Here is a 23,297-nt window from a genome sequence, read left to right as displayed (position 1 = left end):
GCCAGCTAACTTGGGATCCGTAGGCCACCGTTTTGCCTAAGCTCCTTGCCCGAGACCACGTGCCATGATTCGCAGCTGCGGCCACCAACGGGAAGGGCCGAGGGCCGCACGTACCTGTCGTTGGTGTGTCCGCGGTAGTCCTGCGTGTAGGGCGCCGGGGGAGGCCGTCCGTAGGGGTCAGACGGCTGCGACGAAGTTGGGGGAGGGGGCAGGCCAGCGTGTTGCGGGAAGAACGCCGGGTTCACGTGCGGAGCAGGCGGTGGAACGTTGGGGGCCGGCACCACTGTTGTGGAAAGGAAGCTTGTGATTACCGTACAGTCCGCACGTAAAGGCGCAAGCTCTTGCTCCTGCAGCAGCATCTCTCTTAAATTATTTTCAAGAGTGCGATCGCTACCAATGTGTTGCTTACACTTGTGGGAGCATTTAGAGGTAAAAATGGCAGACGACCGTAATGCACTGAACACACCAGAACCCCCCAGGGTAAGAACGCCAAATATATTGGGCACACCTTGAACCCTATTTACATACTCTTAGCATACACTAGCCAATCCTAAAACGGACAGAACAAACGGTGGGCACTCGCACCAACACGGGTGCAAGCTCGGCAGTTTACACCTACAGGTATCAATTTCTCAAGTTTGTGATAAAAAAAAAAGGAGAGGATGAGACCTATTTTTTTGTTGCAGATTCAGCGTTTCACATCCGAAATTAATATTTGCCCTTACAAAACATCTGAGGTAAAAACCGGGAATCCCATGTTTCACAGCAGCCTTCATATGCAAATCATGGAGGCACAGTTAAAGCTGGCAAAAAATAACTCGACAAAAACCTCCTCGAGCATCTCGGAGAAGCAGTCGAAATCTCGCCAAGCAACTTGGGTTCTTCGGGGCCTGGAGAAGCCAAATCAAGCGTCTCGGCGATACGTCAGCCGCGACTCCGAGGCTTCCGAAAGTTGCTCGTGCACCAGACGGAAAGGCGTTGTTTCGCAATTATTTGTTTCAGGAAACGACACAAATAAGCGTTCCCCAAGTGGCAGTGCCTCAACTACATTGCATAGAGCGCATCTCCGACAGGTGCATTAGCCGCATCCTCACGTACGGTTCCCTTGACTTTTGCACGGTGACTTCACGGAACCAAAATGGCAGAACAGGCAGAGGCCCATTCTGCTGTGGCTTGCTCTCACTTTGACGGCCCTCGAAAGCCTTTGCAGCGAGTTGGGACGGCACAACAAGAGCGACGCCGGCATTCGCTCGTCTCTTTCTCCACAACTTCTACGACCCGTTGCCAAGATTGACGCACGGGTCGTACGGGGCGGTAAACCCACTGTTCCGACGCCCCAGAACTCACCGGGTGGTGGCAGTCTGTTTGGTGGCATGCCCGGGGGTGCGGGACCCGGTGGCACCCCTCCGGGGGTGTGTGGAGGAGGCTGAGACACCGGCGGCAGTGAGTGCATGCCTGCGTGGTGCACACGGCACACCCGCGTGAGCTCCCGACGCCGGGACTTCGCAAACGAGGACGATGGTTAGGTTGGCCGGACGACTCGTCAGAGCCGCAAAATTTGCCGCGATTTCGGCTGCAAACCGTAACTGGCATCCGGTCGGCGCTGTATGTACCCGGCGCCACAAACAGACTAGGTGACTTAGTCGCGGATAGAACGACGGAGAAAAGGAATGCAGTGCTCTAGTGGGCTCCGGCGAATGGAGACGACAACTTGATGTGGGTGTGCTGCGTCTGTAGATATACTTGAAAACATAGCTATACTTAGAGCCACCACATGAGCTACGCTTAGAGTATTGGCACTCTGTTCACCGATATTCTTGTGGGTGCCATCATCTTGGGGCTTACTACGGAGCAGACGCAAATGCCGACCGTCGGGATTCAGAAGTGCGCCCTCAGCATTAGATGCGGTGTTAGGAAGCTCATGTAATATCGCTTTTCTCTGTCGCAAACTGTTTAAACATTTGTGGAGGACAGAAAAGCGTTTTCTGCGATTTCAGAGAAAGCTCCAGATAATTGGCAGCCATTACTTTAGGTACCAAGATGGGTAAGTGTCATTACTCTGAAGTGCAGCTTATTTAGTGGCTCTAGCTAAATTGTTTCAATCCTATCGAGATGTATTGTTCCGAAGCGATTAGGTGTGTCGTAGGGTACCTACTTTCTTGGCACTTCCTAATGGAACTGTAACGGCAATGTGTAATTTTATTTTGTTCCAATGTCACATTCAAAACTGCCAGTGTCAGTTCTAAAGGAACCTATGCCGAAACAAATGTGTTCACATCTGGTTCTAGCGTAAAACCCGCTTGCTCAGAGCACGCCCCGTGGCATGCTCGTCCCTTCGATCGTACCGGCACGTGCGGAAAATGAGCCAACGTATCAATGCGGTCAACGATAACACACTTCCGAACCGGGGTCGGAACTGTCGGTCGCCGAAGGCCCTGAGCCGGCTGCGAATGTTGAACGAAGGAAGGAAGGGTCTCACCGGGCGGTCTCTCCCAGTCCGACGTGACGGGGGGCGGTCCCCTATGGTCGGGCATCAGTGATGGACCTCTGGGGGCCCCCAGCGGAGGGGGAGGTCCCCTGGGAGGGGGCTGCCAAAGGACAAATCGCAAAGGTGAGAGGATGTTTCTTTCGAGCGTTCAAATCGACGCGACGGCTGCTTTCCTCAATGAACTCTGCAGTACAGTCAAACGCCACTACAAAGAACGCTTCTACTACGAAATAGCCTGTACAACGGGCTATTTCGTGGTTTATCTTCTTTATTGGGGTCATTAAAGAGCGCGACGGATATAACAAAGTGACGTGTATAATGAAGAATTACCACGGTCCCACACGCTTCGTTATACAGGCGTTTGACTGTAGTGAACTTTGTGAGGGTGTTACGCGCAGTTTATCCCGTTCGCTTGGGTCCAATGATACCTTTCTACAAACAAAGTATGCGCATCCAATTGTTGCAATTTACGAAAGGAGGCAAGAAAGCGACGAGGTGCAAATCAAGTTCGGGACAAAAAGTGCAATTTGCACTGGCCTTCGAAGTTTGCCAATGACCTAGTTAGGGTCGGGTGCCCAAATGTCATCCATCCTTTCCGATTCGCTGGTCTTGTTCGGAGAATCGCAACGACTGGCACGTATGACGTGCAAGAAAGCAGTTGCGCAGAAGCGGTTGATAATAAAGGTTTTGCCACGCCTAAGTACAGGTAGGAAAGTCAGAACATCCACTTCCGCAGCATACACTGAGAAGATAAACGCAGGGCAACTGAAGACGCCCATAGCATTAAAGCGAGCCACAGCTCGAATCAAACATTAAACTTAACAGGATTAGTCGAGGCAAAAGGAGAGTGAAACTCAACACACCTGTACCACGCTAATTTCTCTATGCTGAAATACAACCCCCACCGCCGACGCAAAAATGTGATAGAGTGACACCCACCATGCGCAGCAGTCCCGGGGGTGGGCCAGTGCGTGGAGGCATTGCACCCTGGGGTGGGGGAGGTCCCTGGAGTGAAATCGGGGGCGGGGCCCCGGGGGGTCCACCTTGCGGGGGCGGACCTCTGAGCGGAGGGGGCGGTCCCGGGGGATGGACCGGCGGGGGGCCTGGGGGTCCTCCAATGCGCATTGGCGGCGGTGGAAAGTCTGGAACGGCAAAGTATTTCCTAAGCTCGCCGCTCATAGACGCTCTTGGAAACCACTCTCCTGGGCGCATTTCTTTCTTTTTTGTGGGGTTGTTGATGAAACAGTTAGTCCTTTGTACTACAATGGAGACGCAAGCTCGGCGTCCCTACCGGTGCCCGATCTGTGCAGTCATGTGCAAGGTAACATTGACAGGCTTGTGACTGTGTGTACTTGCTCACACAGGAGACAGGGCTGGAGCCGGATGACCCGCTTGCACAATCATGTACTACAAACAAAATAACGCATAGCTACGGATTATCCAAGACTTAAGTAGACGTGCTCCAAGGCTGCACTAGTTCCCGCACCGTTCCCCTTTGCTCGGGAGAAGGGTGCCCGCCCGAGAGAGATGTGGGATAGCTTCGGTTGCCCCAAACACCGACGTGAATTTCGTGACGGAATCGAACCTAATTAAAAATTGTCCAAAAGTCATTGGCAATCGTACTTGGCAACTTCAACGCCAGGCAGCACCAGTCGGATTCAAGCTGCAATTGCCAGTGAGTCTAAAAACGGTCGTTCTATCCGTAACAGGCCGATTCCGAAAGGGCAGTCTCGCCACCACCCAGCCAAACGGCTGCGTCTAACTTTTCGGCAAACAACACAAGTCGGTCGAGGGCGATGGGCACCTGGCACATGACAGGAACTCACCGGGGTTGAACTGCGGGGGCGGGGGTCCCTGCCCCATCAGGGGGGGCCCCACGGGGGGCATGCGCCCCTGGCCGGGGAACGGGTTGTGGCGGCTCCTCTCCGAACGTCCCTGGGGCGAGGGGCCACGGGGCCCCAGCCTCCCCGACGGGGGCCCCCGGTCGTTGCCCCCCATGTGGTACGGGTCGCCCCCTGAAAACAGCACCCAACCCGTCACCCGATCCCTTTCGGCACCAAAGGACGGGTTTGACTGCGCTGTGCAACGAAACCGCTTCCAATATGCTTGTCGTGTCTTAAGGGGAAACACTGCTCCGAGGCAAAAATATATTAAGAAAAGTCATTTTTGAAATTGTGTTTTTTGAAATTGGCAGGCACTTATCACCTTGTCCTGAAGGATATTAGTCATATAAGTATCTCTCATCTTGAAATATTGTCTTGGAAACAAAGGAAAATGGGTCTGCAGATGATTTTTTACACTCTTTACAATTTTATGGCAGCCATATCTCCACTTGTACATATCTAATCTTCATATTGTTTTTTTTTCCCTGCGGTAGGCATATCTGTGACGCATGCAATAAGGGGTAGATATATCAAATAGGGTATCAAGCTTTTTCTTAGGTGACTTTTAGGCATCCTGCAATAAATCATTCAAGTTCAAAAGTGTCCTCGAAAGTTTATAAAGTACCCTAGAGCTTTCATTAATGCTTTATTAAATTCCACACACCATTTAATTCACTGATACATGTATATCAGCATTCCAATTTGTTTTAATCCTTCCCAGAATCTTTGAAAATGAAATTTGCAATATTAACAAAACTAATTATGTTACATCAAAACCAAGTACATATTTGTAGTCAGACTGCAATGGCAGATAAGCTATGTAAATTTCATTTGAATTGAATCACAAGTTAGATAAAAAAAAATAAAGCTCTAGAAACAGTGTTGTCTCTTAAAAAGAAAAAAAAAAAGAAAGTTTAGTTTTTTGCAATGTCTTGCAAATGAACCGAGCAACAGCCAAGGCGCCTCTCAGACACTGCAGTACACAGAATACATGCAATTATTCTCCACCATCATTCAAAATTTGGCAAAGAATTAAGAAGTACTATGCCGCGCAACATCACAATTTTAAATGCTTCCTGTTAAATTTAGCACAGAAATTGCGACATCACGTGACAGTGACATCGCATGTACATGTAACGCCATAAATCCCCCCCCCCCCCCCCCCCCCCCGCAAGTTTAGCGAGGAAATTTATGTGGCAAATTTAACCGGAAGACTTTTTGCACGATTGTAGTGTCAGGTGATGTCGTACCGTGATTCCCCACTAAATGCAGTGGGAAGCGTTTCCTACTAAATTTAGCCGGCCACGATGCACGCTGGATCTGCCGCGAAACCTTGCCAATCACGGCCACCGCCGTAAGAGATGCGTCAACAGTTTGAAACGTCCCTGGCTTCAGATCCAGAAGTTTTATTCCCTTAGTAGTTGCACAAACACCACAGATCAAACAACCGGAAGCCAACAAACTACTACGTGCAGGCGCACGAGAGAAGAGCGCCGCAAAACATACTACCGGCGTCGAAAGCAGAGAGGATGCTGAAAGGTAACGTAGCTCGTGAACTGGCTTTGCCCGGCGATCAGTTGGAACAGCTGAAAAAAAAACCTGTCTACACCGCACGCGACCCAAAGTGCCTCGAGATGGCACGGACACAACACGACTAGAGCGTGGCATTCCTTTTCTCGCATCGCAAGCGGACTACACGACCGTTAAATTTCCGCTCGTAAAAGTTGCAATCGACGAAGCTAGTTCCCGACTACTTCTACGTTCAGACGGCACTCTTTCGCTCCAGCTTAGGACTGTGCGGCTCGTAAAGCGTCGTCGAGCAAGACGTGTTGATGCCCCAGACTCGACAAGAGACAAAATGACGGCGAATTTAGCACCGAACGCCGTTTCTCGCCGCGGCTCTTTAAGCGGCCTTCGAGTATCGAGACTTCAACTCACGGTCACGACCTCCTTTGCCTTCGTAGCCACCTGTGCCCAAAAAAGACAGAAAAAAGTCAGTTACACCCCCGAATCTATGCAAACGACGAAGCGAGTGGACTCACCGGAGTTTCGCTCGTACTTGCCGACGTAGCGATCGGTGCGGCGCTCCCCACGGTAGAACTCGTCATGTTCGCGCGACTGCGACGAGGCTGCAAGAGTGTCGAAAGGAACCAATTTAATTTGAATTTGACGCAACGCTCCAAGACAAGAAAGCGTGGCATCAAAGTACACCCCTCAACCATACAAAAAGACCCATTCGGAGAGGCAGTTCAGGGTTCCCTTTGGTTGGGCCCACATCGGGTGAAGAAATAAATGAACCTTCGTTCTATTCTTGCTCTAAAAATGAAACGTCTCAGGCCAACGTGTACTTGGCACAGCCGCATAAACTGCCTCGGCACATGTGTCCTTCATATTGCAAGACTGTACCTGTACCGATCTATTTCGACGATTCGTAGGATAGACGGCGCAATACGTTACGAGCAGAAACGCATGAAAATCTACAAGTTACTTCGTCGCAAGAGCTAGAGATGCGTCAACTGCGTACCCTGGGTAGGCTTACGGCTCTGCATCTCAAAGTGGTTCAGGTGCTGTCGGCTGCAGGGGGTCACCACGGGGTTCTGGCCATGAAGCTCTCTGAAAAGGTTACCGCACACGTTGACGCAAAAACCGGAACAAAACGACGCTCGTATAGATGGAGAGGATGGTGTTTTGCAAGACTAATAAGTAAAAGAATCGTTCAAAGTTTATTTGCTTCCAACAAGTCAAACAGGGAAAGTGCGAAGTTTGTTTGCCTTTGGTAGCTAACAGAGTTTGCCTAGACAATCTGACAACAGCATCAGACAAAACGTTAGAAAGCTCCTCTAGAAAACCTAAAATATTATGAAGTGTAAAAAAAAAAAAGAAGCGCTGCCATCTTTTTTGACAAAGGCGGGAGCATTGTTGCCCACCATCTTTTTTGACAAAGGCGGGACCATTGTTGCCCACTCACTTTTTTGGAAGCTTGTCCATGACCGCTCGGAAAGAGCTGTCCGATCCAAGGGTTACAATGCAAAACCTGGCCGAACAAATGAGTAGCCTCAGCAAGTGGAAATGGCAATAGTAAAAGGAACCAGTAATGGCAACATCGATACAAAGAACACTTTTCTCTCGTCAAAATAACAAAATAAAATCTCCACCAACACCAACCACACACATCAGACACTCTCAACACCAGAGCTTTCTCCTCTTTCACATTTTTTTATTAATTCATTTTTCCAGAAGATCCTAGAGGCCAAGTTTAATCTCCACTCTTTTCCTCTTTGTGAACATGCTACCCATTTTTTTTGGCATATGGTCTACACAAGCAAAAAAATAAAACATGCGGCAGACAAGTCAGGTGACAAAACAATAGTGTTAATGTTTGGTCGAAGTACCCTCCTTCAATGCATAAAAGCGAAGGGTCGAGCTCGATGAAAACCGCGTACAAAATACTTTTCTTCATCGAAATTTTTTTAAAAACGAGATTCCATTATTTTGAAAGTTTGGTTGGTGACAAGCTCTGAATGACAAAAGAAATTGAGAAATATAACATACCCTACGTAATTTGCACAAGCTGTACAAAAAGACACAATGTATGCTCTGATACTTGTGCAGGTGTAAAAACAAGCTGAACTTTGGAGTATGCTTTATTCATTGAAGAACAAATATAACACTTGGAAGTAGCAACGATTTAACGTTATCTCAATAATAACAAGTCATAACTGGCTTGTTCTCATTTTCTCACAAGATGTAAATGTTTTTGCGTCACAACAAACATTTTCGAGGGTCCATTAGCGTGTCCCTTGATAGCAACTTTTTTTCACCCCGCTTTAAATAAAAACATGCACCCCCCAACACGTCAAACCTCAAAAACCCGACACCACAACAAATATTCTTCCAATGTTATAAAACGGGACTGTACAAACTTCTCTTTGGGTATGATTAACCAAAAGCGTTAAAGGGACACTCTGTACAATTCCAGAAACTTTCTGAACCTACTCTGTAATTCCAAGAGGTTCATGTTTTAGCCAGCAAGTACTGTTACAAATGGTGGCAGACATGCACTAAGCAAGCAAACATGCCTTTAAAGCTTCAAGAGTTGACCACTAGGTGTTGCCAATCTTACAAGTCATCAATACGATAGCCAATTATTCTCAAAATACAAAAAAAAAAAAAAGAAAAAAAAGTTTGGAGGATTTAGCAGAAACCACAGGACAAAATCCTTCATTGTGACTCCACGAGGTATCTGACTGAACAGCTGCTCTTAGTATGAATGCGCAGCATGCACAGAAGGTATCGAAGGGGTGTGAAATGAAACGGAGTTTATGACAAAATAAACAGACACCTCTGCTTAAACGCACTAGGGAACCAGTGTGAGGCTGAAAAAATCTGCTTGGTCTGTGCTCAGATTATTCTGAGACCTCTCCACAAGCAGTGGAGTGCTGTAGCAATGTACCAACCATGCCAGCCACACATTAGGCACGAGAGAGCAGACAGATGTCACCAGCCAAATACCAGTCGACTAGAGGTTGCAAACTAAGGCCAGACTTGGGTGGACACCACATACATGTTTGTCTCTTCTTCGGTTATCATACCCAGTGTTACTGGCATTATCAATTCATTCGATTCATGAGGCACAGGATCAACTGTGAAAATTAGAGGGAGGCCAGCACAGCTTTAATATCTTTGCTATGTAAATTTTGACTTGAGTGTCCCTTTAACAGAAAAACAACAGAGTACTGTATGGGGAATGTTTTTTGCAAGGGGGGCAGCACCCAACCCGTACACAGCTCAGCTTGTACAGCCCTGCTGCTCTAGAGCAAAAGCGGCACTGCACAGTGGGTGGAGTCGTTAAGTCTCAAGCGGGCCTTGACAAAGAGATGACTGCCAAGCGGCAACTTTCAGAGTGATCTGGGCACTTCATTGTCCACATAGACTGTGCACTGCATCATAAATAAACAAGTACTAACAAGTACACACAGACATCGGAAGCATGCGGAAACACAAATCTGTCAAAGCACTACAAAAATTTGGTGAGTGGACTACAATTATCTGAACTGGGAGGGTACAGCAAAGAATGAAAACCATTTGATAGAGTTTAGTTCGACATGACACATTTATTGGAGTCATTAAGCAGTGAAATAATAACCCCTTTGGCACAGGGCCATATAAAGTTACATCTGGTTTGCTCAAGATTCAACGCAAATGTTCAAACATAGACCACTGTACATAACACTTCAGATAAGCGTAGCACGCACCATCAAACTAACATCCGCGGCAACTGGTCACACTTTGTAGGACAAAATAAGCCACTTCAATATGTATAATGGGGAGCATTGGTAAAATGAACGATGAATGAGCAGCACCCCTCGCAAAGTTACTTGCCCTACATCAAGAAAAGGGGGCTCCAAAATTACATTGCAAAGTCTGCGGTACGCGAACAGCGTTACGCGCGTTATTTTCAGTCGAACTTCAAAACAGCCGAGCCATTTCACATTCCTCAAGTCGACGGAGCAGGCCGTTCCTGCCAGAAGTAGTTCACGAACGTACAAAATTTCACGCATGCAATCTGAAGAAGCCTGCGGACGCCAATCGAAAAAACACTTCGGTAAACTCAACAAAAGATAATCAGTCCGGCCTACATCCTCGCGCGGCGCTCACAAGACAGTTTTCTCCCGACCCTCGCACAAGCGTTAGAAGAGAGTTTGAAAAGCGGGTAAAGCCGTGTTCAAAAATAAAAAGCAGAGGACATTGTCACGATCAACATTGACAGCCGATAAAGAATGCCCTGGCGTCCGTTACAAAAACCAGATATATGCGGTGCCCGTGCACTTCACAGCGCCTGTACGTGCCGAGACAATTGACGGGCGCGCAACACTGCAACGCGGGGTAAAGTCCGCTCCCTGGCCGTGCACGTTTCGGGGAGAAGCTACCCGGAGACAGAGAGCGCAGAAGTCCTCCAGAGAGAGCCGGCGCTAACTGGGTTCTTAGAAAATCTTACCCCTTCGACTGGCCATTGGCTCTGTTCTCAAAAAACTTGATGTCTAACACATCGTTGACTCCGACGGCGCTGATGGCGTCGGTGACGTCTTGGTCGGTGGTCCACTAGAATCAGTAGTCGGGCGGGAAGGGAGGGGAAGAGCATCCAAGTCAGAGGGGACGTTCTCAGCGCACACGCAGTCGCTTCGGGTTCTGGCAAGCGCGCCGTGGGCCGGCGTGCTGCCAGAGGAGGAGACCTTCTCAAAAGCAGAGAGAATGAATGAACTATGTGCGTTTACAAGCGTGGCGGCACAGTTCACCACATTTGACAACCACAGCAGAGGAGGAAACATGGGGTCAATGAGAGACCTTCGCAACAAAGAGAAACACCTTGCACGTTCACCAGTTCAGGAACGGCCGCCACTCTGAGACGGTGGTGACGAAACAAGCACTGCCAGGCACACGCTTTGACTGCCAAGGGCACTCAAGCTTGCTGGGAAAGCCAGACACTCAACGTTCCACGCTCTCAATAATCGGCTCGTAGAAGGAAGAAGTGAAAATGTACAAGTAGTCTGCTATTAGGCTATGCAGTATTGCTTATAATGCAGACACATCACCAAAAAAATTCTACAGAATATACACACTGAAAGGTACTAAGAATGAGTTTGCGAAAACAATAAAATGGTCCAATAACTCAGTTACAACAAAATTATCTAATAACTCAGTTGCATAGTATAAAAGGCCAACAAAGATATAAAACATGGTTCTAATAGTAAAGAAAGAACTATATATTTTCAAGCAGGATAACTGTCATAGTGATATCCATTACCAGACTTATTTATACCATAAAAAACTTATATATCCCTTCAAATTTTAGAATGCGTAACTAATGAATATACTATACAAATTAATTTGTATATGAAGTGCGAGTGCCTGTTCGAGCTATGTTCAATTATGATTTATGCCAAGTCTCAAGATATTAAGACACTCAAACTATATAAACATTTTTTGACCTTTTATTTAGTGAGTGCTGTCTTCAGGACATGCACTTTGGAATCACTTGTTCTTAAACACAACCCTTTACAAGGAACACATATGCTCAGGTGTGTAACTGTCCCGTTATTCACAATGCTATATTAACACTAACAGAGAACCAGAGAACTGCCCATCTTGACAGAAGCTAGTTGTGCCCCCTCCCCCCCCCCCCCCCCCCCTTTACAAAAAAAAAAAAAAAAAATTCTTGAGCTAACAAGCAGCACTGCCCGCAGCATTTTTGTGGAATTATGCAATTCCACAAGAACACTGCATGGCTCTGACACTGTGTCGGAAGCCCTAAGTGTCAGAGTGACATTTACTTCCAATTTGCACAAGTGCTTTAAAAAGAACAACAGACAAGTGCACACACACACACACACAAAACTGAATGCAAAACTGTATCTTGTTTTCTGTTTGGAGCAAACGGAAGGCTAATATGCCTTCTTTACCAGCTCTGCTGGGCCATCTTCAGAACCTACACCCATCATGTCGCCAGAGTGCACTCCATGATCTTACCACACTTGCGGGAACACATGCGTAAATGAATGCATCAAGACAATCCAAACTATCGAAACATGATGTCAAAAGCTGCAAAGCACTTGCAGATCTCAACACCAAGTTAGTCAGGCACAGGCGTACACAGTACGCAAAGCCTCCGTACTACAGTTCCAGGAAAGTTGCCTTGAATTCCAGCTTGCAAATTTAGACTCATTGTCTACAAGTGCTTGCCACCATAGAGCAGGGGCACTTATGACATGTACACAACACGGCACTGCTACGGCAAACAAGCAATATCCAGACTTCTCCTTTGAATGAATCGAAAGGTTGTCATCCAAACTACTTGTGTGGATGAAAGTGCTCATTGAAAGCATTTACCCAAGAGGTCAAATTTGATGCGTGCGTATACACCTTTCCAAAAAATGCTCCTAGGCCGCCGCCATGTTGTTGATGCGGCTCTCGCGCCCTCTATCAGCTAGACATTTTCTGCCACTCTCTTGGACTGTGAAAACCTGCTCAGCGTTCTCTACCTATGTATTACGGCTTTGCATTCAACGTTTTCTGGGCCCTCTTGAAAGTTTCCACTTAATTTTTTTTTATTCGTGCTGCGTACCCTTTCTGTGTTATCTTCCACTGTGAGAAATAGGGTTGGTAAGTAAGTAAGCTGTAAGGTAAGAAACACTCGACCCCTGGGGTCGAGTGTTTCTTGAAAAGATGTATAAAATCTAGAAAAGAAATGCGAAAACATGAAGATGTGTCCGCGCGAAACAGTGTTGCGCAGTGCACTGAGATGTAAGAATTAGGGCAGAGGAGTGTTACTAATGCACCAATGTCCATAATAACTTACCAGTTGGAAAAGTAGGCCCCTTTCTCGAGATTGTACAATATTTGAGTACAATAAATGTGCAAAAACTCAAATGCATCAAAGTTTTTTTTTTTTAATTTTGAAAAAAAGTTTTGAAATGCGCTCTGCAAAACTAGCAGGTTGGCTGAGGTAAATCCTCATATTTTTTTTTTTTTTTTCGCTTAAAAAATGGGTTGCAACCAAAATATTTCACTTAAAGTCCAACGTTTTCAAAACTGCTTTGAGCCGCATTGCCTTCTAAATTTTTACGACATTTCAGCGATCCCTGACCCAAGCCAGGGAAGGAAGGTTGACCCACCAAGGGCATCACTGTTAAACCAGAAACTCAGAGGTCAGGAAATCATTTTTAAATCCCTCATGGCAGGCAGTTAACGAATTAAAACAGCATTAGCGTAACGCAATATTGCAGCCACGATACTACCATAACTCCCAAGCACATGTTATGCCGCAACAAGCTAGACGGCGTACACCTATAGTCAATAAAGCAACCTCATAGTGCACAAACACCTCTCCAAATTAAAAAGAAAAAGAAAAAAGGTGTAGTACTGCTTTTTAAGTGCACACAACCAACACAGATGGCCACGGGCTTCGCAAGAGGAAGCGATCGGCACAACTCGACGGGCCTTACCAAACGACTAGTTGAAATTGTCATAACCTCTGCAAGATAGCTGGGACCATCTCAGCTTACCGTATGAAGCAAATAATATTACTGCATAGTGGCTCACTACACTTGCAATTACTGCTGTCAGCTTTTTGCAAGCTGGAAAAACAATGCTTACTAAAATGTTGCATGCTCATTAGGCCTTTTTTATTTTTTTTTAACTGGCCCAGATAGGCTTACTGTCACAAGATGTATGCCACGAGACACAATTCAAGGCTGGTTCACACATGTGGCCCTGGAACTGCATTTCACCGGGGCGAAGGTTTTGCGGTGTTTGCAAGGTCAAATGTATGTACTGCCTCTGAAAAACAATCGTTTTTAATACTGTCAAAAGTTTTTCGAGCAAATAAAGAAAGAATGACGCGCGGAAGAAAAGTGTGAAATATACGGAAACCATGAGTGTTCTATGGCTGCCCAACAAGGGGCACCAGCTTTTAGAGACAGAGCCGTGCATGATGCATCAATCCTTCTCTCCACCTTTCTTTTTTGCCTTGTGACACATGACCCCCCTAGGCAGTTTCAAAAAGCGAGTTTAGTGAGCGTACAGCGTTCCTTTGACGTCTCCTCAACCATCGTGCACACCTATTCAGGGAGCACGGAATGTGCAAAGCAGTGTGGAGATTCATGGAGTACAATAAACTCCAGGAGAGGAGTGAATCGGCACCCTTTCAAAAGGAATATAAATAAAACACCTCGACCAAGAAAAGGAAGAAAAAGCTTCTGAAATGCCATGTGCCATGAAACCGACGTGGGTGGTTCTGATGACAATGCAGGTATCACAAGTGTTATGGACCATGTTTGCATACCTTGTGAAAGATTGCAGGAATTTTCAAACAAATAATAAAATAAATAAGCATCCACCAACTGCACCCCATTTAAAACAAGCAAGGTAAAAAAAAAAGAAAGGGCCTATAACCCATTGCAACTCAAGAAGGTAGGGCGAGGGTAAGACGGGCCGGGGAAGAGGGAGCAGACGGAACGCTAAAGAGAGGAGGAGGTTTATCCCCCTCTTCTCCAGCGTTCCGTCTGCTTCCTCCACCCCGGTCCGTCTTAACCTTGCCCTACCTCCTTGAGTTGCAATGGACTATAGAGGTTTCACTGACAGGTGAAAAGTGAAAATTAAGTCATTGTTCTGGCTAATTAGAATCTCCATAAAAATATATATTGGAAGAAGTGTCAAAAACAGCCCAATAATTACACCGCAAGAGCCAACGGTTTTCACGCCCGCCACCACTGAAAATGATAATTCCCAAGAACCGGCCTTCTCTGAAAGACAGGCAAAATTAAAGACTTTTCGATTAGTCAATTGAATAAAACTTATTTTCACCTGTCAGTGGTCATACAAAGGTAAAGGTTTAAAAGATATCTCAAAGGCGAACCTTCACACGTGAAGGTATTTTCTACAGTGCAACCTGTGGCAGCGTCTTTTGGGTTGACTGTGCTCGGCAAGCAAGGTATGGGGTATTCCAACAGCAACGAATGTGCTACCGGCTTTGGTGTTCCATGCACCACCACGCAGGCGCCTTACCCGTATAAAAGATTTGAAGTAACCCAAATAAAGCGTTGACAAACGTGTGTGCAAGATGTATTTGTTTTAGATATTTGCTTTAGAAAAGTTACTACTGCTGAGGCCAGCACATGCGGCGCATGGAACACCAATTCCTGCATTCTCCTTGATGCTTGGGTAATATAGCAATAGGTCTATTCGGTCTGCACGTGCATACTTGTTGTTTTTTATGCAGTTTTCAGTACTGAACAATGAGCGGCCCCTCATGAGTGCTTAAGAAAACATCTCATGATTGCATGCCCCTCTAGGATGACACTAACTTAACCATCCCAACACCCCTCAGTTCATTGGGCATCTGATGCAAGAACAGAAGCCCTATTTAATGCTTTAAGATTCAGAAACTAGGTCAGGATGCATGAAACTCCCCTGCAACATTATGAAACATCAAAACAATCTGGACAACATTCTAATGTGCTCATCATGCTGTGACCGCAGTGATGAAAAAGTAAACTCAACTACTCTTGCCAAGGGGCACTTAAATATAAGAGCTTGATTTTGGTACAAAAATATCAAAAGGGAGGAAGACGGCACAAAAGAGCCCATACACAAAAAAAAGCAAAATAAAAACTTGTTTGAAAGGAGCACACACACTCCTTGAAGGATGCAGAAAAGTTTCCACATACATTCACATAATCCTCCTAGTTTCATTCAACCCATTCTTTGTGGTAAACTGCCCAGCATTTAATAATGCACTGAAGCTTTGGCAGGACTCACAAATGTCTTATACAAAAAATATGTATTTTTTATTTCTTTTTTCTTTTTGCAATTCTACCACTTTGTTTTTAAGCGTGCTACGACAAAACTGGCACTAGTAGCACAATTACAGTGAAAAACTGAGGCTACAATTGCTACTATGACTGGTACTCCGAGTACAGCAAGTTATTTTTCTTGGGACAAGTCAATTCATGTCCAACAGATTTAATTTGTGTTTGAATGCAAGAACACAAGTAATCATCAGATGTGTTTCACATGTTGTGTAATCGCACCGCGTCTGTAGCAATGGTGCTCCGAAAAACAAGTGGAAAGACCACACTCTTCGGCAGACTTAGTTCTGCCCGAGGTACATCACTTCGAAATCTCGTCAATGCTGGCTGCAGACTGGGTGCAATTCCCACACCATGTCAAACACTCTTAGCTGGCAAATGGCCAAAATGCTTGGGAAGTTAAATTCCCAAAAGGAGAGAGTACGGGGTTTTGTTATGCAACACATGTACAAGAGTCCAACACACTCAGCATGAAAAAGCAACTTCCAGCTCTTCTAATCTTTCTTTCCCAATCGAAAGGACGATGTGGAAACGAACATGCTCGTCCAGGTAATCAACTAAGACGGTATGTTCTGGTGTTTGTTGTAACACTTTACAAGTAACGGGTGAGAAACCATCGATGTTCTGTTCGTGCTGCCTCGTGCAGTACACACCTCTCAAAACAGAGGGCAATTCAAACTTCACCTTTAAACAGCTGCTGACTACGACCTACTATGACCACCACAACCTCGCAAAATCCAAGAATGAAACACCCCTCTACTCTGTCTTACCTCATAATGGACGGTAGAAGACGCCACAAGCCGTCACAGCCGATTCAGCGCTGCAAACATACCACACAACGCTCGCGCAGCATCAAACCGGCTCAGACGGCCCGTAGTGTCCGCTGCGGTCCACGGTAACGCACTATGGAACATAGCTAATGGGCCATGCTCCCAAGTGCCCGCACTTTCGCATCTATGTCGTCTCGATTTCCACAGGTAACGAGAAGGCATCCATGCCATGGCATAGATTTAACGATTCAATAGGAATGTAAACGCATATCACATCGATGGGCGACGACACCAAACATACACCCACGACCTTCAACAAAAAGAAAAATGGGGAAAAAAAACAAACAATGTTTTATCGAGGCCTCTTTACAGGTAAAAGCGATCAATCGGCACAAATTTCGGGAACTCGAGGTTAAGGCGTTAGAAAACGTGCTCTCAACTCAGAAGCACAGGTCAGAAATGATCTTAGAACGATGCTCGGGGAGCAACCTTTTTGGTTTGTCGCTCAGTCGTCGTATTTTCCGTGGATTCTAGCAAGGACAACGCGGCAGATCCTGCTTTGAAACTAGACTCCTCCTCCTTCAATGTCACCCAAGCTCACCCAGGTCAAATTCCCAATGTAGATTCCCACTCGCTTCGCAGGAAGGTGGTGGTTTCCCTGGTTCTGTCCCATCATCCCGCCAACCTGGAAAGAAGTGCAGCGTTTCATTGACACGCACACATTGCACGTGTGACAGCACGAGCCAAAGTTTTACTACAGACAAACGTACCAGAAGCCAACGAGCCACCATGACGAAACATATACCAGTCGGAAACTATTTCGTGCTACGTTGTCTAGACTGATGTAGCTTCTGCAGTGCTCCAACTCTGTCAAAGCTAGTTGCGCAAGCGTATGCAAATGGGATGCAAGACGAAGCCACATGCTCTCGCAGCTGTGCGGTGTCGCACAAAATAGTTGACGCCGAGTATAGGTCTCGTCAGTGCTCCACAGTAAAAAAGCAACAACAAAAAAAATGGGTCTCCGGTATTTGTTTACGGAGTACTGGATGGAAAGATGCATTGTTGCGCTCGACAACAGAACACTTCGATACTGTTTTGGAAGGTCCTTGCTTGCATTGGGCCATCCTTCCCCTTTTCAGAATGTAAAATACACGTTTTGACAGAGAAAACAGGTGGCTTCGTTCTGTGGGCAATCTTTAATGCTCGCTTACCACCTTTCAAAGCATAAAGGTCCATAAATAAATAAATAAATATATCTTCTCCACTGCACCTCATCCGAGTTGCCGTCGCTGGATGGAGCAGCGATGACGTCGTCGTACAAGTCCACATTCTGGTCGTGGTCATTGTAGTTGTCCTGTTATGGGATGAAGCAAAAGCACTCATTTACACATGTCAAGCTAGCGGAACGCTCAGAAAGAACCGTCAAACTTGAGCACGTTAGGACCAAAGTTAGCTTAGCAAATGTTCAAAAGTTCCTTTTGGATTTACCTACGTGAAGAAGAAAGAAGGTAAATTTCTGTTCAAATCAGGTGTTTGGCCAAAGTGCGTGCTGGCATTATCGGATTCAACGCCGGCTCCATTTCTACCGCCGAACTCAAACACCGCGTTGGCCCGGAAAGCTAACGAAAACATCCAAGAATGGCTTAATTCTACGACACACAAGTCACAGAACTCGAATACACGGGCTACAGAGCTCTATGAGCTGAACACTTCCTGCGATATTAAACTACGCTCTAACGCGGAAAACAAGCTTTCTAAACCTAAGAAAACAATGGCTCTCACGCCACTATCAAAAACGCGTTACTTTGAAAGCGAGCCTTCACGAGCAAGCGCCTGGAAATAAAGTGTAAAACACGTAGTTTGTGGTATCAGGTTTCAGTTTCCACTAGTTAACGCCAGTTTAACCTTGACCTACCTGATTAAAGTCCTGCTCTAAATCGTCGGCGTACAAATCAATATCAACGCCGTCAGCCATTTTGACCGTCCTCCCGGATGCCGCAAATCGCTGCCGTTCGTAGCGCCTTCAATGTTCATCGCGGAATAGATTAGAACTAGGTAAAGCTAAAAATAGTGGCCGTAGAATCCTTGTCCCACTCAGCTGTAAATTGTAATATTTGTATCTCTCTAAAACAAAAAAAGTTTTGTTATGGAAGGAATATAGGAAGTTCTGACGCCATCAGACAATCACACTACGACCATCACGACCATAGAGATCATACATACTACTACGACCATAGAGATCATACATACTAACACTAACTCTAGAGGAAAAGGTCCGCCATTTTCCCATATATTCTGGCTGCCGCAAGCGGCGGATCATGCAGGCAGACCCTCGGGGTCCCAAACACGGTTACATCATCAGAGCCAAGGAGGTTAGAAGTACTAGGAGGGGGCACGTTGCAATATTGGTGAAGCCTAGTCATAAAAAGTTTAAACGATTTTGTGCCCAGCGTGATCGCAGATCTCTCTGGCGATTGGTGCGCGTGACATGTCACGTGTGAGATGGATGGTTGATTGTAGAAGGACTCCTTGCAGGCTTGCGCGCGCTCCGTCCGGTAGGTTTTATCAGGTTGAAGTCTAGACTGTGGTGTATTCTAGTACCCCATAGCAAGACGAAGTCTAGCTACGGTCACGTGATGTGGTCACGTTGGCATGGTAAGTGAGGAGAGTAAGGAGGAAAATGAGAAAGAGGCGAGGCGTCAAGGGTGCATGCCTTGTGGAGGCAACGCGACCGACGTCATGCCCTCTTCTACCCTTCTATTCTCCATGATCAGAGCAGTTTCGTGAACTTCAACAATTCACGAACTTACCGGTGGAAAGATATTCACGTTCCTTTCGAAGCTTTCTTTTTGAAAAGCGCGCAGATGTACGGCATATACCCGGCTTCGCCGGTGGGGCGCGGCTGGGCGCGGTTGAGGAATACGAAACTGCGCAACCACCAGATTTCCGAGATTTCGACAGAAGGGAAGTTAATGCAGCGTAATGAGTTTATTGCTTTTTATAAGCGTTAGAATAGCTCATAATTTAGTTTACAACGTTAAATTATTACTGTTTATATTGCTGAGAGTTTTCACTCTTCGCGTTACCATGGCAACGTTGCTTTCTTTCTCTCGTGTTCTGTCGCTCTCTTTTGCGTTCGTTCACTCGGGACCCAGGATGTCGGCGCACGGGATTTGCCACTCCTCCTCACCCATCTTTACCCCCCTGACTACGACCGAGCGCGGGCACGTGCGGATCTAATTGAAGCCCCGACCAGGGCGCCCCTAGCGGCAAACGGGTCCGTTGCATCGGGCATCTTCTGCCAGTCGCTGCGTTGGTTGTGCGTTGTAGTGGATTAGCGCTGTAATTTCTGAGATGGCTATTCCGCACCAAGAAAGCCGCAACAATTGCTGCGTGGTCGGCAAGATCGCGCACGGCACGAAGTATTACATCGTCCCTTCGAAGCCGTGCGAGGCGGAGTACTGCGCGACCTGGGTACGACTTGTGCGTCCATACAGGTTAGTGGTGTTTCTCACCTTCCAGGTCGCGCTTTGTTTAAGCTGCTGACGAATAATACAGTTAACTTTTTTTCTCTTCTAGCGACGATGGAACAGCATTGACACCGACGGCAAACTCTAAAGTATGCAGCAAATACTTCACCGGAATCGAGAAGCGGACGCCCTCCTAAGCCTACCGTTGGATGTTTCCATCAGCCTACAGAAAGATAGTAAAGAGAATCGCGGAACGGCGCGAAAAAAAAATCGCCCAGTTATTGTCAAGCTGATTCAGAAATAAACATACATAATTACCGCAGTCCACTCAACGCCAACAAGTTTTTTTTTTTTTTTTTGCGGGCGCGCTTAATTTTGTTTGCAGAGTACGGCGCTCCGTGACATCCACTTGTCCGTCGAAACGGACCTCCTTCACGTCGCACACGCGTCCAGATTCATGAAACAGTTTTCTCTTCGTCATATTGGCACCACGGAAGAAGCTTTCTGGATTCGTAACCGCCTTAAACCCCGTCGTAATCACCCCGGGAACACTGTCCGCTGTGCTGCTAATCGCCACTGCTTCCCCCCGATGATTCTGCACCGGCTACCGAAGAAGCTTTACGGATTCTTAGTCGCCCACTGTCCTCTGTGCTGTTCGTTGCTATTACTTCGCGATGATTCTGAGCCGGCGGCACCGGCTTCCGAAGGAACTTTCCGAACTCGTAACTGCCTTAAATTCCGTCGTAATCACGACGGGGACACTGTCTACTGTGCTGTTCGTCGCCATTGCTGCCCGATGCTCCTGCGGCGGCTACCGCCAGGTCGCGGCGAACAATAGGCGACCGCCGCGACACGGCCGGCTTGCTCGCTTCCTATACACCTTTCCAAAAAACACTCGACCCCAGGGGCAACAAACCGTTTTCGAGGCCAGTCATTGAGTTTGAGGCTAGACTCTCACCGGCGTCCCTCCTAAACCTAACCGAGTGGACTGTGATTTCAACAGGCGCAGCCTGCGTAGGCGCAGTTTCAAACGCTGCTGGCGGCTAAATTCTCGTATTTTCCCGCTATATTTTGTGTTTCATGGTACATGTATGTTCCCGAGGACATTGAGAAAGCATTGTGCCACATTTAAAAAAACATAAAAGCAAAAAAAAAAAAAAAAACTGTAAACTATTTTTGTTGGGTACGCGCGCGACAGAACGAATGCGACTGGAATGTATAGTTCTAGTCACTTGTTTCTTTCTCACGATAAGTTTTGACGGCGCCGCGGGATTCGCCGTATGTGAAACGACAAAGCGCTTTGCTGTCAAAAATAAATTGCAACCGAAAAGGGCCGAAAGTCATGCATTTTTCACGCTCACAAATAACGTGTTTACCGATGGACAGGACACGGACATACAATTCAGGAGGTGTTAACATCCGAACAATATATCGTACGTACCACACGATGCAGCCTTATCCGAAAATAATTTATTTGAGAAAGATCTCAAATAACACAGTCACAGTCGACGACAGTCACATCCTGACGATCGGACGGAATCCGAGATGACTTCGTTTTGGGGCACTTTTTGGGGAGAGCTTCCTTTTTTCACAACCGCACCAAGGCAAAGAAACAAACGCGACTGACCCGTTTCTCACCCCAACCCGGACAACTATTTTTGGAGATGACTGAGGATTCTACACGGATTATCTCTGGGAGGAGGGAGAACAATGTTCGCAAAATCGCGTCGAGGGTCGTTCGACGTCCTTCACCTCCTTCGCTTCCCGTGAATGTAAAGCAGAAAAACTTGAATGGCAGGCACTTACCAGCCTTATTTCTCACAATGGAGGATAACACAAGAAGAGTACGCAGCACGCATAAAAAAAATTAAGTGGAAACTTTCAAGACGGGCGAGAAAACCTCGAATGCAAAACCGCAAAAACGTAGGTAAAGAACCGCGCTGAGCAGGTCTTCACAGTCCCAGAGAGCGGCAGAAAATTTCTAGCTGATAGAGGGCGCGAGAGTCGCGCCAGCAGCATCAGCATCAGCAACATGGCGCCGGCCTAGGAGCGTTTTTTGGAAAGGTGTATACACCTTTCCAAAAAACGCTCCTAGGCCGCCGCCATGTTGCTGATGCTGATGCGGCTGGTGCGACTCTCGCGCCCTCTATCAGCTAGAAGTTTTCTGCCACTCTCTGGGACTGTGAAGACCCGCACAGCGCGGTTCTCAACATGCATTTTAGCCGTTTTGCATTCGACGTTTTCTCGCTCTCTTGAAAGTTTCCACTTCATTTTTTTATGCGAAACGGCTTGTGTTATCTTCCATTGTGAGAAATAAGGCTGGTAAGTGCCTGTCATTCCAGCTTTTCTGCTCGACATTCACGGGAAACGAAGCAGGTGAAGGACGTCGAACGACCCTCGACGCGATTTTGCGAACATTGTTCTCCCCCCTCCCAGAGATAATCCGCGTAGAATCCTCAGTCATCTCCAAAAATAGTTGCCCGGGTTGGTGTGAGAAACGGGTCAGTCGCGTTTGTTTCTTTGCCTTGGTGCGGTTGTGAAAAAAAGGAAGCTCTCCCCGAAACGTGCCCCAAACGAAGTCATCTCGGATTCCGTCCGATCGTCAAGATGTGACTGTCGTCGACTGTGACTGTGTTATTTGAGATCTTTCTCAAATAAATTCTTTTTGGATAACGCTGCATCGTGTGGTATGCACGATATATTGTTCGAATGTTAACACTTCCTCAATTGTATGTCCGTGTCCTGTCCATCGGTAAACACGTTATTTGTGAGCGTGAAAAATGCATGCCTTTCGGCCTTCTTCTGTTGCAATTTATTTTTGACAGCAGAGCGCTTTGTCGCTTCACATGCGGCGAATCCCGCGGCGTCGTCAAAACTGATCGTAAGAAAAAAACAAATAACTAGAACTATACATTCCAGTCGCACTCGTTCTGTCGCGCGCGTACCTAACAAAAACAGTTTACAGTTTTTTTGTGTTTTTTTTTTAGTGTGACACAATGCTTTCTCAATGCCCTCGGGAAAATACATGTACAATGAAACACAAAATATTGCAGGAAAAAAACGAGAATTTAGCCGCCAGCAGCGTTTGAAACTGCGCCTACGCAGGCTGCGCATTTTGAAATCACAGTCCACTCGGTTAGGGTTAGGAGGGACGCCGGTGAAAGTCTAGCCTTAAACTCAGTGACTGGGCTCGAAAACGGTTTGTTGCCCCTGGGGTCGAGTGTTTTTTGGAAAGGTGTATAGGCTCCTTGCATTGACGTCACATCGCACACATTTGCACACCAAGTAAAAGGAGGAGAGGGAAGCTGCTTTTGTAAGAA

The 23,297-nt window shown here is 46.7% G+C and overlaps 1 protein-coding gene across 7 annotated transcripts in view; it reads right to left on the bottom strand.

Annotated features, from left to right (window-relative positions):
* The window catches only part of LOC8052124 (cleavage and polyadenylation specificity factor subunit 6), a 31,342-nt gene extending 12,813 nt beyond the window's left edge, over positions 1–18,529 (bottom strand). For 4 of the 7 annotated variants that reach the window (XM_042286476.1, XM_042286477.1, XM_042286478.1 and 1 more), the window contains exons 1-13: positions 18,423–18,526; positions 17,778–17,861; positions 17,109–17,192; positions 10,370–10,473; positions 7,340–7,405; positions 6,896–6,984; positions 6,414–6,500; positions 6,310–6,339; positions 4,315–4,503; positions 3,428–3,630; positions 2,480–2,588; positions 1,348–1,455; positions 115–283 (exon numbers count right to left, since the gene is read on the bottom strand). In XM_042286476.1, the coding sequence (XP_042142410.1) occupies positions 115–283; positions 1,348–1,455; positions 2,480–2,588; positions 3,428–3,630; positions 4,315–4,503; positions 6,310–6,339; positions 6,414–6,500; positions 6,896–6,984; positions 7,340–7,405; positions 10,370–10,473; positions 17,109–17,192; positions 17,778–17,861; positions 18,423–18,482 (1,382 nt within the window). In that variant the 5' untranslated portion in view covers positions 18,483–18,526. Of the gene's footprint in view, positions 1–114; positions 284–1,347; positions 1,456–2,479; positions 2,589–3,427; positions 3,631–4,314; positions 4,504–6,309; positions 6,340–6,413; positions 6,501–6,895; positions 6,985–7,339; positions 7,406–10,369; positions 10,474–17,108; positions 17,193–17,777; positions 17,862–18,422 lie in introns of those variants that run through there. The other 3 variants (XM_029973591.3, XM_042286479.1, XM_042286481.1) reach the window with 2 other exon arrangements.
* Positions 18,530–23,297: the final 4,768 nt, after the last annotated feature.

The sequence above is a fragment of the Ixodes scapularis genome, unplaced genomic scaffold (genome assembly GCF_016920785.2).
Source record: "Ixodes scapularis isolate PalLabHiFi unplaced genomic scaffold, ASM1692078v2 PGA_scaffold7__128_contigs__length_106722199, whole genome shotgun sequence".
Lineage (NCBI taxonomy): Eukaryota > Metazoa > Arthropoda > Arachnida > Ixodida > Ixodidae > Ixodes > Ixodes scapularis.
Note: the sequence above shows the minus strand (reverse complement) of the source record. Positions and strands in the feature narration are given on the sequence as shown.